This window comes from Heterodontus francisci, chromosome 38 (genome assembly GCF_036365525.1).
Source record: "Heterodontus francisci isolate sHetFra1 chromosome 38, sHetFra1.hap1, whole genome shotgun sequence".
In the NCBI taxonomy this organism is placed as follows: Eukaryota; Metazoa; Chordata; class Chondrichthyes; order Heterodontiformes; family Heterodontidae; genus Heterodontus; species Heterodontus francisci.
The window spans coordinates 39170144-39185952 of NC_090408.1; the positions used below are offsets into that span (position 1 = coordinate 39170144).

General features: G+C 41.7%; 1 protein-coding gene and 1 long non-coding RNA gene across 8 annotated transcripts in view; one reads left to right on the forward strand and one right to left on the reverse strand.

Moving 5' to 3' along the window:
- The window catches only part of LOC137352557 (uncharacterized), a 175338-nt gene that overhangs the window by 135970 nt on the left and 23559 nt on the right, over positions 1 to 15809 (forward strand). The window lies entirely within an intron of this gene.
- The window catches only part of iqch (IQ motif containing H), a 153829-nt gene that overhangs the window by 91940 nt on the left and 46080 nt on the right, over positions 1 to 15809 (reverse strand). For all 6 annotated transcript variants that reach the window (XM_068018154.1, XM_068018149.1, XM_068018150.1 and 3 more), the window contains 2 exons: positions 11728 to 11903; positions 6737 to 7009 (listed from right to left, as the gene is read on the reverse strand). In XM_068018154.1, coding sequence (XP_067874255.1) covers positions 6737 to 7009; positions 11728 to 11903 — 449 coding nt within the window. The remainder of the gene's footprint in view (positions 1 to 6736; positions 7010 to 11727; positions 11904 to 15809) is intronic.

Here is a 15809-nt window from a genome sequence, read left to right on the forward strand (position 1 = left end):
TAACTTTTGCTTCTTCTGCCTTTCAGAGTGACTCACTAATTTTCTGCCTCCCGTTCCCTGCCCTGAATTTGTCCTATCTGAAATTGCCCTCAGGTTCCCATGCCCCTGCCAAACTAGTTTAAACCATCCTCAACAGCACTAGCAAACCTTCCTGCAAGGATATTCAGTCCTGTTCAGTTGTAGACCATTCAGTAAAGCCTGGCTCGGGTATAAAATTAAAACCCGCCCCGGACCCAACCCAACCACAGCCAGCTGGAACCTGACCCGAGCCCTTTAATCTTTTTTTGCTCCTGACCCGACCCGACACGAATCTCCTTCATCAGTTCCAGCAGCAGGCTATTCCTGCAGCTGGAGTTGTAGGGAATCATGGATAAGCCTGATCCCGTGACTTCCCAGAAGCAGTGTCCAGCCCGAACGCTGGACTCGGAATTTTGACCCGACCTGACACGAACCTGACACATGTAGTCGGGTCTAGGCGGGTTCAGGTCGGGTAGCCAGGCTTTACCATCTGGCTTGTACAGGTCCCACCTTCCCCAGACCCGGTCCCAATGTCCCAGAAATCTGAAACCCTCCCTCCTGCACCATCCCTCCAGCCATGCATTCATCCGGTGTATTCTTCTATTTCTATACTCGCATGTGGCTTTGGGAGTAGTCTGGAAATTACTACCTTTGAGGTCCTGCTTGCTAATCTCTTTCCTAACTCCCTAAACTCAGCCTGCAGGACCTCATCCCTTTTTCTACCTATGTCGTTGGTACCAATGTGGAGCACGGCCTCTGGCTGCGCACCCTCACCTTTCAGAATGTTCTGTAGCCGCTTGGTGATATCTATAATTCTTGCACCAGGGAGGCAACATACCATCCTGGAATCACGTCCACAACCACAGAAAAGCCTGTCTGTTCCCGTAACTATAGAATCCACTACCACTATTGCTCTCCTATCTTTTCTCCTCTCTCTCTGCACAGCTGAGCCACCCATGGTGCTCTGGTCATGACTCTCGTTGCACTCTCCAGAGGAATCCTCTCCCCTATCAGTATTCAGAACTGAATACCAGTTAGAAAGTGAGATGCTCTCTGGGGACTCCTGCACTACCTGCCTTGTCCTTCTTGTCAATCTGGGAGCCACCCAGTACTCTCTACCTGCGCTCTCTTAAGCTGGGGGTGACCACCTCCTGAAATGTGCTATCCACGTATTTCTCATCCTTGCGAATGCACCTCAGTGACACCAGCTGCTCCTCAAGTTCCAAGATTCGGCGCTCAAGTTTTCGTGGCACTTTATGCACTGTAGTTGTTCAGGATATGGGTAGGGTCCTGGAGTCCCCTCTTGGCACAGGATGTGCATTCGACAGATGTCAGCAGCACTGCCATACCTCGAATTATTTATTTACTGCACCAAAAATTGGAAATTAAATAAACACAATAAAAAGCTTATAAATGGAACGAACAAATGAGTACTCACCTACCAATTACTGGTATTTTAGCTTCTACTTAGTAGATAGACTTATATGTGAGAGAAACAAATCACCTTACAGCTTTCCGATGATGTCACTGTTCACTTTTCTTCAAACTCAGGTGCACCCGGACTCCTGTCCGCTGCTCTCCTGGATGGTAAGTGATGCAGGCCACGATCCTTATGCTTTATTTAAGTGCTCCCTACTCCATGTTCCTCCTGCAGGTCTGCTCCTGTCTGCTGCTCTCCTGGATGGTATGTGATGTAGGTCATGATCCTCATGCTTTATTTAACTGCTCCCTGCTCCGTGTTCCTCCCGCAGGTCCGCTCCTCTCCCGGAAGGTAAGTCCGTAACACCTTTAAAATATAGATATTTCTCCACCCCATCACCACCAGCTCCAAGTTGTTCTTGGTTCATTGAGGAAGCAAACTACCTTTTCTAATGGATCTTGATATAGTACATGTATGAATATTTTGAAATTTCCCAAATAAACCCTTTTGGTTATATAGTTCAGAAGAAGCTATTTACCACATTTAAACATAAAAGTAGCAAGGCCAATTTGATGTCTGTACTCTGGGGAAATCAAGTTACAATTTTAAAAAAACATGGCAAATGTAGAAGTGTGTTCGTCTATCTTTGTTTTTCTGTGTTCAAGAATTTGTAGCTTCAGGGACATATTGACCAATCTCTGCAATCAAAATGTGCTTAAACACACAAAATAAAGATTTATGCTGTAGACTGAGTGTCTAAATATTGGCCAGTATGCTGAAACTGGACCAGCAAGTCTATTGCTGTGATTTCTCATCATAAAAAGGATCATCTTTCTTTGTGAACTAATTTACAACACATACTCAAGAGATTAAAAAAATACTTGAATGCCAAAAATATTTTAAAAAACTGAGAATACAAGAACTTCAGTTGGGCCCTAATGAAGGGCCCCATCCAAAACACTGACCTTTCTTTCTCTTTCAGATTCTGACGGACATGCTGTTCACTGAGTAAAGTTCCACAATAATTGGTTGTGCCTGAGTTTCTTGCCTATTGGTCTTTATTTGAGTGCGAACCTTGACAATGAGTATTGGCAGGTTATCCAACCACAAAGGCCATCATAGCTAAGCCTGATCTTGTCTTCACCCAACATCCACACATACATGCACATGTGCACACACACAATCACCAGAATGAGACTAACTGGGTTGAAATCAGGAGTGGCAGCATCAGTTGATGTTCTTCTCTCTGATCCCGGAGTGCTCATGCCAATTGTAGCACCACAACTTTTGCAGCAGCTGGGATCAGCAAACACAGCACAGGCCAGGAATCAAAACTGGGACATTTTGTTTTTTTGTTTCAAGTCCCGTTCACCGATATCTTTACCTTCGGTTGTTTCTATCACCTGTGCAGTACTTGGAAAAATTGAACAGGTGCAATAATGGGAAGATGGTAGGGAAGATTAGAAGAAAATGAAGAATGGCTTTATAGACAATATTACAAAATTTTCATTAACCATGTTGGACACAGGAAGTGTGTAAATGCATTCCCGGTTTGATTCCTGGTCTGACCAGTTAGGCCAGTAGTAGGAAGACTGCAATTAGCCTCAATACTCCTGGAATACGGAGGGGAAAATTGGCCAGGCAGCCCTCTCTCAATCACTAAGCTTGCTGGAAACTATGCATTTTTGGAGAGGACAGGATCAGGCTCATGCCTGTTAGCACTCGCTACCCATGCTCACACAGAATGGGCACCTGGCTGAGGTACCAGGGGCATCCTGTGCTCATGGACCAATACCTGCAAGAAGTCAACACCTGGGCTGTACAGTTCAGTGCTGCACCAGGCAATGCAAAGTCATTGGAGGGGCTTAACTTGTTAGGTTTTCTTGTAACAGAAATCAATTTGGATTGGCACTCTGCATTGGGTACCATCATACATGTGTATTGGGCTTTTTTTGTGCAGTACCATGGCTTTAAGATTAATGTGTTTTATTTGAAAGGCAAGCAAACGTATTCTCAGGCCTCTCCTGATACCACTGTTGAGCTAGGTGTTAGGAACCAGAGATGAGGCCCAGGCAGTGACTCACCTACAGATTTACCTCATTCCCCTAACCTCTGGGAGCAAAGTTCTTTGATGGAAAGTATCTGATTTTGGATGTAGTATGCAAACGGTGAATGAGCCAGTCAGGATTTCTGGCCTTGTTTGGTTCCTCCTGGAAAGTGTGTATATGCATGATGGCAGGATCAGCATTGAATAGTTTGCTGAACCCACTGTTTAAGCTTGCACATATGACCACTTGGGCGAGGTATCAGAGAACATCTAGTGAATTATAATACACCCCAGACTTCAGGATGTGAGATGAGGCAGCTCTATATGGCTTAGTATCCTAATGGATTAGATCTGTATGAATGGATGATGGTGGGTGGGGTGAGGCTATTGTGTTTTATTTCTGTTGCAAGAAAAACTATTCAAGTTGGCACTCTGATTATTGCACCATGAGCCAATCTGTATGAAATGCTGATTGTGATCATCATTTATGTGTTCACTGAAGAGGAGAATAAAATTAAATATAAATGCATGTTCTAGCGCAAAGCTTTTATGAGCAAATGAAACTTTATAACAGATGACAGCAAAATGGTTCACAAGTGGAACACACAGCTTGCAGGTTGTAACAGTTGCTTCTGTTTCCTTCTCTTTCATTTCCAATGCTCCCCATAAAGGCTTGGATAGAAAGTTTTGCTGCATCATTTAGAAATTATATGTGTATATTAGAGCAGGCAGTCAGGTGCAGATTGCACGCACGCTGTAAAAAATGTTTTCAGTGCAGGGCAGCCTTGAACAGCGCAAGCTTTTGCAAATTTTCTACAGCCTTCAAAACCTCCTCCCAAGCAGCACAGGCTGTCTATGGTGTGTGTGTGTGTAATATAAAATTATTAATAGCAGTAACTTTGATTCAATTATAAGCAAAAAATAGTTTGTGCCACATCAGTTAGCAGGTTTTGAAAGGGTAAATTAAAAAGTAGTAATTTGGTGATCTCAAGCTTGTAGATTGAAGGAGGAAGAGAAGACTAAAGATGATAAGGGGCTGAATTTTACGTCCCACCCCCGTCCCAAAGAGCAGGATGGTGGCGGAGAGGTGGCGTAAAATGGAGCGGGAGGCTCCAGCAGCCCTTCCCGACCCGCTCCCGCCTCCGCTGCCACTTTATGCAGGGTGGCAGTGGCGTAAAATGGCCCGCCCGCCCCAGGCCAATCAAAACACTTAAGTGGCCACTTAAGGGCCTTCATCCGCCGCCACGGATATTTTACCCAACAAAAGCAGGCGGCTCTCTGACGGCCCAGCGGGGCCCTCATGATTGGGGACCCTCTGCCCGATGGAGGGCCGCCCTCGCTCTCCTAACCACCCCCAACACCCAACCCCCCCCCCACACCCCCATCCCAACAATCGACCACCCTTGCCTCACCGGGGCCTGACCGATTACCCCCAGTGAGGCAACCAAAACTTACCTTTGTTCCAGGCTCTCCGACATCTTCTTCTTCAAGCTGGCTGTAGTCCCACCAGTGGCCACCGCTTCCAGTGACGCTGCTGGGACAGATAGCTGCCAGCCCACTGATTGGCCATCAGCACTGTTAGGCAGAACTTCCTACCTCAAGCGGGTGGAAGTCCCGCCTCACACCAGTTAAAGCCCGGCGACCCACAAAATACGGGTTGGATCTTTCAGTAGGTGGCCGGCTCCCATCCGCCCAGGGTTAAATCCCAGCCAAGGAATTTCACAGCTTTGTGGTATTGGGAAAACAATGAGTTAGTTTAAGAGGCAATATAGTGAGTCTTGATTTGAACACAGTTTGTGAGAAAGAGTTATGAGCAAGCAGATGAAAGGTTCAACGTAGTAAAGAAAAAACTTATTGAAATGAAAGCATTTATGTCGCAACTATCACAACCTCAGGATGTCACAAAGGGGGAAACGATGACATAGTGGTAATGTTACTGGACTAGTAATCCAGAGGCCTGGGCTAATGCCCTCGGGACACTGTTTCAAATCTCACCTCTGGTGGAATATAAATTCAATTAATTAAAATCTGGAATTGAAAGCTAGTCTCAGTAATGGTGCAATGAAGCTATCATCAATTGTTGTAATAACCCATCTGGTTCACTAATGTCCTTTAGGGAAGGAAATCTGCCGCCCTTGCCTGGTCTGGCCTACATGTGACTCCAGACCCACAGCAATGTGGTTGACTCTTAACTGCCCTTTGAAATGGCCAAGCAAGCCACTCAGGCAATTAAGGATGCGCAACAAATGCTGTTCTTGCCAGTGATGCCCACATCCTAAGAAAGAATTTAAAAAACTCCACAGTGAATGAAATATAGTCACTGTGGAGAGAGAAAAACAGAATTAATGCTTCAGGTCAGTGACCTTTCATCAGAACTCATAAGCACTTTCTGCTTTTATTTCAGATTTCCAGCATCTTCAGTATTTTTGCTTTTGTCTAAGTATAACCACTGTTATAATGTAGGAAACCACGTGGCACTGGAACTACAAGCTGAAGGAAAACGAAAGGAGACATTTTTCACTTTGGCACTACTTTGATTAGTACCTGCTACGAATGCATATTGGGAAATGGTGTATCCCCAGCCCATTATTTTCAGTCCAGGGATCTGGAATGTATGATTTCCCGATTTGTGCTCCAGGTGAGCTCCGTAGGATTGTTGAGGTGGAAAATCTCCCCTATAATTTCCACAAACTGACGCAAGAATGTGCAGATTACAAAAGCATATGATCTTTCCAGGAAATGTGAAGTAGTAAACCAAGCAAACTCACCGGTAACAGAAAAAAAGATTACCTGGCAAATGTGATTCAATGCCTTTGAGGTGCAGCTGAATGTGAAAAAATAATTTGGTGTGCTTATTGAGGCAGAACCAGGTGAAATTCTCCAACGTCTGGATCTCATTGGCCAAGTGGTGATGGCTAGCCAGCAAGCCATCAACATTCCCCCAGCACAGAAAAAAGATATGCACCACCCAATTTCTTTTGGGCCTCCTTATCTCGTGAGACAATGGATACGCGCCTGGAGGTGGTCAGTACCACCACCACCACCCAATACTTTATATAAATATACACATACCAACATACATATATATATATATATATGTGTGTATATTATAAAAAATGAACTATGCATACAACACATTATACCAACAACATATGCCAATTTGTTGTAACTAAGAACTGCAATCAAAAAACAGATTGAAGATGTGAAGGGAACACACTTTATAACACTGTATGAATATTATTATGACATACCTGCTGAAGGTTGTATATATCATATTCCCCAGGTGGCACTGGCACACAAGCACTCGCAAAGATCCTTTTGCCTCCAGACTTGGTGCTATACAGATGGGCCACTTCCGGTTCCGGGCCCAGAATTGGTACATTTAGCATATCTGCAACAGCTAAGTCATCCTTGTGTAGCAGCCTGCCAACAATGTATGCAGCCTTGCCTTCAATAAGATTTTTTATTCGCTTTATTGTCTTGGGACTGTATTTCAGATGAGTGGCCAGGCACAAGTGGTGGTTCTGTGAATAGTGACATTACTCTTGTTAAATTGTGTCCTTTTCTGCTCCCAAGGCCTAATTTATTATGCTGTACACAACAAATACATTATTAATAGTAGACTAGGTTGTGACCAGAGCTATAGTTTAGCAGTTTAAATTGATAAAAGCCACCAGTGTGGAGACTCACAACAGTTTCATAATCCTTCACATTTTTAGTGCATCGTAAATGGGTTCCTTGGGAATTCAACTAATTACTACACATCTGTATTTATTTGATCCACGTGGAATTATCCTTCTGTCGCTTGAAAAGATGCTGGTAGCCTTCAATAACAATGATTTATCTAAACGACAGTTGTGGCACAGTTTAAGACTAAAGCTTGGAGAAAATCAATACAAATAACTAACAAAAAATGCATCAGCTGGATTGTACTGACATTAAAAAAAACACACACACAGTCCTATAGATACAGTTCTACAGGTTACCAGTCTGTAACAAATTCCTTCTCACAGTACATGCTGTGCTGTTTATTAATCTTCTCAATTAATTTTCTTGAACTAGGGGCTTGTAATATAGGAAACCTTTTATATGGAGTTTAAAGTTGTTCAATAGTTATAACAAATGTTATCTGCAGTGGGACTCATGCAAAATATTTGTTAAAAAGAAAATGGCTGCTTATCCGAACACTGTGGATAAAGGTACCACCTGGTCTAGCACGGATCTGAAAGTCTAAGCTTAAACTCTCAATTTGTGTTGTTAGCTGATCTCGGCCAAGAGGCATTTGGCACATTAGAACCGGACTCAGCATTCCTGAATTTAGGAAGAAGAGGGGAAAAATAAAATTCAGCAGTGTTTACCACTCCTGATCGCTAACCAGCAACTAATGCTGCAAAGAGTTGCCGTGTGTGGAGTTTGGATAAGCACAGGGTGAGTCTTGATTGGGATTCCCACTCTGGTTCAAAAGCTTGATAAAATTCATTGTCTAGGACCACACATGAAGAATCATCATTTAAAAAATGGCCCTGATGGGCTACAAACCGCCATACTGTTTGAATCAGCAAACACAGCAAAGTAAAGGGACCCTCTAAGTCTATATGGTTTAGTACTACAGAAGTATCTGTATTCACCCGGCCTAAGTGGGAATTGAAAATAAATTCATTCATTAAACTAATTTGTTCTGATTTCTGTACAATTACAACATGGAAAGAAATCCTCTAGATAAAAATGCAGGGGAGATATAGCTGTCAAAGAGTACCTGTAACTGTGCTAGGACAAACTTATATTATCGAAGGCAAAGGGAGTATCACGGCAAGCCACCAGGGAAATGGGAAGCTCTGCCGCTGTCATATTATGGGCTGTCTGTCACATTATAGGCTATTGACCTCTTTGAGGATTTCTGATAGGGGTCACACCACACCAAACAGCTAAGCATGATCCCACAATCAAAATCACCTGCACAAGTCTTAAACTGTATTCAATACGCAAAAATACAGACTTTGTTCTTAAATTTTTTAATATCATTGCAACTTTCAATCCAATGTATATTTTACAGCTCTGTTCTCATCTTGTATCTGCAACTAATTGCTTGTTTTTCTGTTAACTTTTGTATTTTTATAAGCCTATTTTTCTCCCCAGCAAAGACACCTTCACTGTACCCACATGATGAGATCTTTCCTGAATGCACAAACATTGTTTTGTTTATTTTCTGAGTACTTGTACCTTCACTTTGTGAATGCTGCGCTCATCAAGGTGAAGTTTTTTAAGGGCTGGCATAGACAAACCTTTCCCTTTTGTGCCACCAGGTGAAAGCATACGTGGAGCACTGTTCTCACTGACCGACACTGTCTCCCGGTCAAGCAATGTCTTGATTTTAAAACTCTCATCCGTTTTCAAACCCCTCCATGGCCTTGCCTCTCTTTATCTTTGTAATCTCCTCCTGCCTCACAACCCTCCAAGATATCTGTTCTCCTCTAATTCTGGCCTCTTGTGCATCCCTAATTTTAATCGTTCCACCATTGATGGCCACACCTTCAGTTACCTAGACCCTAAGCTCTGGAATACCTTTCCAACACCTCTTTGCCTCGTCAACTTGCTTTCTTCCTTTAAAACGCTCCTTAAAAGCTAGATCTCTGACCAAGCTTTTGGTCATCTGACCTAATGTGGCTCAATATCATACTCAGTTTTATAATGCTCCGGTAAAGCACCATTAAAGGCAGCACAGTGGCGCAGCTGTTAGCACCACAGCCTCACAGCTCCAGCGACCCGGGTTCAGTTCTGGGTACTGCCTGTGCGGAGTTTGCAAGTTCTCCCTGTGACCGCGTGGGTTTCCACCGGGTGCTCCGGTTTCCACCCACAGCCAAAGACTTGCGGGTTGAAAGGTAAATTGGCCATTGTAAATTGCCCCTAGTGTAGGTAGGTGGTAGGAGAATGGTGGGGATGTGGTAGGGAATATGGGATTAATGTAGGATTAGTATAAATGGCTGGTTGATGGTCGGCACAGACTCAGTGGGCCGAAGGGCCTGTTTCAGTGCTGTATCTCTAAATAAATAAAGGTTCGCTATAAATGTAAGTTGCAAGTGTTGCTGTTGTTGGTAGTTGCAGAGTTTAGCTCCTTTCCACCAGATGCCTCAACCTCAAAGTAGCATCCTCTGTACAAGTGTGAGTCCCCAAAATGGGAAAATTATCAATTTCCTAACATTAGTATCCCTCATCTCTTGAGCGTACTTGTTTTGAGTGCGATTGCCAAATTTAGAGTCAATTAGTACAAGCATATGAAAAATACAGGAAAAGACCAATTCAGTCCATCCAGCCCATGTCATCTGCTAATGGTGTAGTCTGCATGCACCCTCAACCTTCTCCCCATCATGTAATTTTCTGACGGGGAAGAAATCAGGTGGGGGGAGTGGGTGGCGGGGAGAAACCTGGTCAATGCCAATTTAGTAAACTGAGGAAAAATCCTCTCCACCTTCCAAAGCAATCAAACAAGTTGCAGGAGACTGCAGTAACTGATATCACAAGTTATAGTTAACCCTAATCTACCTTCTCTAACTCAAGATGTCTTCCATTTTAGGGAACTCAACAAGCTTCCTTCTGAAGGTTTGTAGTGAATCCATACTTACCGCATGTTCTGGCAATCCATTCCAGAAGTCGATGACTCTGGAAGGAATTACTTCTTGGCATCTAACCTAACCCTATATTTTCATACTTTGTAACGATGCCCTCTAGTCATTCCGTTCTTATCTAGCACAAATCCTAAAGATTGATGGAACTGAAGCTGTTTCTGCTAGTTAATAGATAATAAATAAATATTAGTTGACCCGTAATAATAAATAATGAATTCAATTAGTTCTCCTTAGAGCAGAGAAGGCTAAGAGGAGATTTAATAGAGGCATTTAATACCATAAAGGGCTTAGACAGAGTAAATACAGAGAAACTGCTTCCAATGGCAGACAGGTCGATAACCAGAGGACACAAATTTAAGGTAATTGTCAGAAAAACCAGAAGCAACATGAGGAAAAACATTTTTATGCAACAAGTGGTTAGGATTTGGAATGCACTGCCTGATAGGGTGGTGGATACAGATTCAATAGTAGCTTTCAAAGGGGAATTGGATAAATACTTGAAGGAGAAAAAAAATTATAGGGATATGGGGAAAGAGCCAGGAAGTGGGAATAACTGGATTGCTCTTCGAAGGAGCCTGTGCTTATTGATTGGCCGAATGGGCTCCTTCTGTGCTGCACTATTCTATGATTTTATAATTCTCTATAATTCTAAACACCAATTATTGCTAAACAATAAGCTGTTTCATGCTTTACGCTTTGGGCCCATCCTACTTGAAACTGGGTCGAGATTGGCAAAATCCAGTTTACATAGGTCATTTGCAGTCAATGGGAAGAGGAGACCTTCATCCCCACTTTTTGCGCTGGATTTGAACTTGGCCTCCAAGGATGATTGACCAGCATCTAAACCCTTGCACTGCTCAGTCTCCCATTTCTCATTACTTTTTCCTGTATTACATACAATTGGCAACATGCCCAAGTACGGAAGAAATTAAATTATTCTCAGAATTATTTTTGGTCATGTGCAGAAACATTTCCGATTATGGCCACAAACCATAATATTTATAACTGCAATGTTCCTAGATTACAGTCTATGCAGATATGTATTTTCCTTTCTATGTCCTTGATTGGAGAAATACAGGAAAACAATCTGGATGCTACCAATTTATTTTCCTTCCTGTATCATTTTACAGAACATTTCCCTGTAATAAAAAAAAATGAAATTCTTGTACTATCCCCAATACACTAAGGATGAAGGTATATACATGTGAATATTGGTAGCCCTTTTTAAATTTACGAATATATACAGGATTGTACACTGAATTGATCCTCTTGACGCCATAAAGTGGTGGGATGCGAGCTGCAAATCCCATACAATACGGCAGTGAGGATGCAGGTTCTACCTCTGAGGGATGAAGGAGAATTACTGGGTGTTCTAGCAGATAGTTACAGAGTACCATTGGTAGCATCCTGAAAGAATATCCTCTTGGGAATGATGCTTATTGTGGAGTGACCAAAGGAAGAGAAAATGGAAGAAAAGTGTCATCCTTCATGGAAAAGAAAAATCAGAAAAAAAGAAATGATTGGTTTGCATGTTCATAAATGCAGTGATGAATCTTGATTTCTGTTCTAATTTACACTCCACCTCTGATCAAGTTTTATGAAGTCAGTGAGAAACCTACAGGAAAATGACTTGCTGCCTCGGGGGTAATGACTTTGAGACGATCTTCCATATCCACTACCTTCTCAGGTGTCCCTGTTTTGACGGCTTCTTGCAGGCCAAGTAATTTCATGTAGTATTGGGTCACATCTTCACCAATCCAAAGGGGGCAAATATAGATAACATCTATATTGTTATCTAGGGAGGAAAAAGAATGCACCATAGGCTGTTTTCTTTATAACACAAATTATTTGTCACAGTACAATTAAAAAAAATCTATTTTAAGACAAGCGTAGAAACTTCTTTTATAAATGTACAGTAGGGTTCCCTGCTGTTTTATGGTGGTTCCACTGGGCTCCAAGTGGAGTTGTGGCAAAGCTTCCACAGATCTTTGGGCCAATTTCTCTTTGTGAATAAAGGTAAAATAAATTCCACACTAAAGGCTACAGCACATTCTGAATGTGATTTTTCTTTCCCCAAAATCAGACAATCAATAAATATGTAGAACAGTGTGAAATGGCAAGCGGTCTCCCAACACCATCCGTGTTTATCCTGCTATATTCAAACGTAGGCTTTGTCCAACCTGCAGCTCATGGATATACCTAGCCAGTGAGCTCTGGCAGCAAGGCCCATGAAGTCCAGGCAACTCAGTTCTATTTCCACTTTTATTTTTATTTGCTAGTATGTACTAGTTAAAATTTCTGAACTTAGCAGTTTGGTAGACTAAATCGTAAATCAGAAAAACAAAATCTACTGGCATCTATGCAAGTTAATAGGAGCATTCATTGAACTTTATTTATGGTACAAAAGGCTCCATGGTGTACAACTAAATGGCCCATGAAAAGTTTGGACTCTGTGCACACCCCCACCTCTACCATCCTGCTAGCAGTCACTGCAGCACCATCACTGGCAGGAGGGTGTAATTACATTGTGACACATTCACATAGGCAACATCATGAGAAATGTGGAATTCATGATGAAAATCTAAAATTACAAACAGAACATTAAAATGAGGACTGAATTATGTTTGTGTGCCCTGCTCCAGTTATCTACAATCCTCTAATCCAGCTTCACTTGATATCTACACTTGGTCTTGATCTCCTTGTCTTCCATGGAAGTTTACATATATGTATCAAGACCTGCCGTCTTCCTCATAAAATTTTTTTCAGCAAATTCCAGAACCTAGACACAAATCCTAAATCTATGGGCCTACAACTACTTATCATAGGAGCAAAGGATTATTAGATAGTAAACCAATATTTAACGTGGACAGCAGTCAGTTCCATTAGTTGTAACAGGATATACTATGCCATCACCGCCTATGATTATACCACAAGTCATTTTTATTAAGCAAATTACTTGCAATTTTCCCCAACAAAAGCCACTTTATTTAATATCAGACAAGACGTTTAGCACATTAGATCAATCATTAGGCTAGACCCTAACAAAACTCAGTAAAAGTGATTGAAATAATTGCTTTCCCTCATGGTTAGACTTGCTGTGCTGTAGGAAATCTCATTGACAGGAGATGAGGGTGATTCTTAACTCTTCCTGTCAAGCCTCATTCTAGTGGTCAATTTGACTTCTGCACCCTCCTTACCGTATGTGACAGGTTAATCCCTTGCAACCGATGCAGGTATTTAATTCATCACTCTGTTATGATTCTTTCCTCACCTTGCATCCTTGTTATTGTTACCAAAGCAATAATCTCATTGTTATTCATGTGAGTCTGTGTATTTTTCTGAAAATGAGAAACCTCAAATAGAAGGTATTTTTAAAAAAAGTAATTTAATTCCAAGGAACTGCATCCCAAGTACAACTATACTTTTAAAAAAGAATCTACTCTTCTAGTGCTTTTGCGTAGTTAATGCAGGTCATTACAGTTGGCATATCATGAAAAGGACTGATTTTTGACCCAGAGAATCAATTTGTGTACCGTGGCTGTTTTGAAGACAAAATCATTTTCACGTTTTCATGCCATGGAATGAGAATTTTTCTTCCTTTCAGAACCATAACAATCTTACATTCTAAATTGTTAGTGTGAAAAGTAAATTATAAAGAAATTAAAAATCACAGGCCAAGTTCTCTATTGCTATTCAGTACATTGCAGCTCTGATTTGGTGATTGTAATTCAGTGCAATTTCACATGACTTAATAAATATTAATGTATTCCTGGTCAATTTTGCCAGCACATAGAAATAAAGAGGCCATCACCTTTTTAATTTTTATGGAAAAGCAAATGGCCTTTCTTTTAAACCTTGAACATCACATGCAAGCCTAATCCGATCCTGTTCTCGCCCAACATCCGCATACATAGTTTCCTCCAGGAGCCACTGGTCAACATTCAAGATAGGGATCCTACAACGTCTTTTCCCTTTCCCCATTGAGGCCAATCATGGAGCTCGACCTCTGCCTCATGGAGATCAATCCAGGGGCTGAACTGAGGATAGTCTGGCTAAGGTTCCCCTTGGGTAGTAAGGGAAGATTGCCAGGGAAGGATGGACATATCGGATAACAGAATCACCCAAAGCCATTCCTAGGCACCTCCTAATGGCCAGTTATACTAGAAGTCTGAGCCCAGTTTGACCTGTCTCCATTCTGTGTGGAATGCATATGAGACAAAAGGAGGAGGGAAAAAAAGTCCTTTATAAAGAAAAATGGAGGGAAAATATTAATAAAAGTACTTGCAACCTTTAAAGAAGATGTACAGCATTTAGAATGTACTGGTGGTGTTTATTAATACTATTTGTTAAATGATAATTTTAAGTAATAAAAAGAACCCATGATCATAGAATATTACAGCACAGGAGGTAGTATTGCAGCTTATCACACTTGTGCTGGCTCTTTGAAAGAGCTGTTCAAGTTAGCCCCACACCCCAGTCAAGTACATGTACGGTACTTAATTAAACAATTTGAATTAAGAAAGAATGAAAAAGGGACCATAAATGTCTATAGCACCTCTTATGATCTCAGGACATCCCAAAGAACTTTATAGCCGATCAAGTACATTTGAAGTGTAGTCACTGTTGTAATATAGGAGACGCGGCAGTCAATTTATGTGCAGCAAGGTCCCACAAACAGCAATAAAATAAATGATCCAGATCATCTGTTTTTGGTGTTGGCTGAGGGGTAAATGATGGCCAGGACACCAAGCAGAACTGGTGTCTTGGAATATTTTATGTCTACCTGTGAGGACAGATGGGGGTTAAATTTAATGTCTCATATGAAAGACGGTACCTCAGACTGTGCATCTGTGCCTCAGTACTGTACTGAACTGTCAATCTAGATTACGTGTTCAAGTCTCTGGAATGAGGCTTGAACCCATGATCCTCTGGCTCAGATGTGAGTGCGGCCACTGAGCCAAGGCTGACACTCACCTCTGTGTTGAACCATCATTACAATATTGTATTTCCTGGCCTAAAATTGTGATATTATGTTTACAACATGTGTGCAGTTATTAAATAGTCTCATTTCACAGAAATCATCATCATCATGACTGCATGTGTGCATAGCCACAACTGAGTAAAGACCTCTGAACGATAAGGCACATACCAATTCAGAAACACAGATTATAAAGCCCAAGAGCCCATTAAGAACATTTCTCTGCTGTTTCTGCCTTCTGCCAATTTTCCATATGGACCAGCATTAGAATTACTGTATAATTTACAACAGACTTTTACTTGATCACAGCATCACAGTGTCTGTGAAACATAATACAACTGCATACACAGACATTATAATATAGTCATAAACTACACTGGGAAGTTAAAAATAAAACAAGAAATGCTGTAAGCACACAGCAGGCAAGATCTGCACCTGAAAAATGTTAACCTGTTTCTGATCTCAGATGCTGATGAGTTTGCTACACTGTTACGCTATACTTATTTCTGATTTCCAGCATTTTTTCATCTCTGTGGAAAGTTGAGCTTTGCACAATTTACATATGCTTTGCAACTATCGCAGCAGAAAGATACATATGAAGGTACAGAAAGCACCACTGGTGAGCAGTGTGCTGGCCCAGGGAGTGGGGAAGTCACAGCCATGAAGCTACCTTGTCCTTGAGTGTACCAGCAATTAGTCAAAACTATCTTTACAAACACTGGG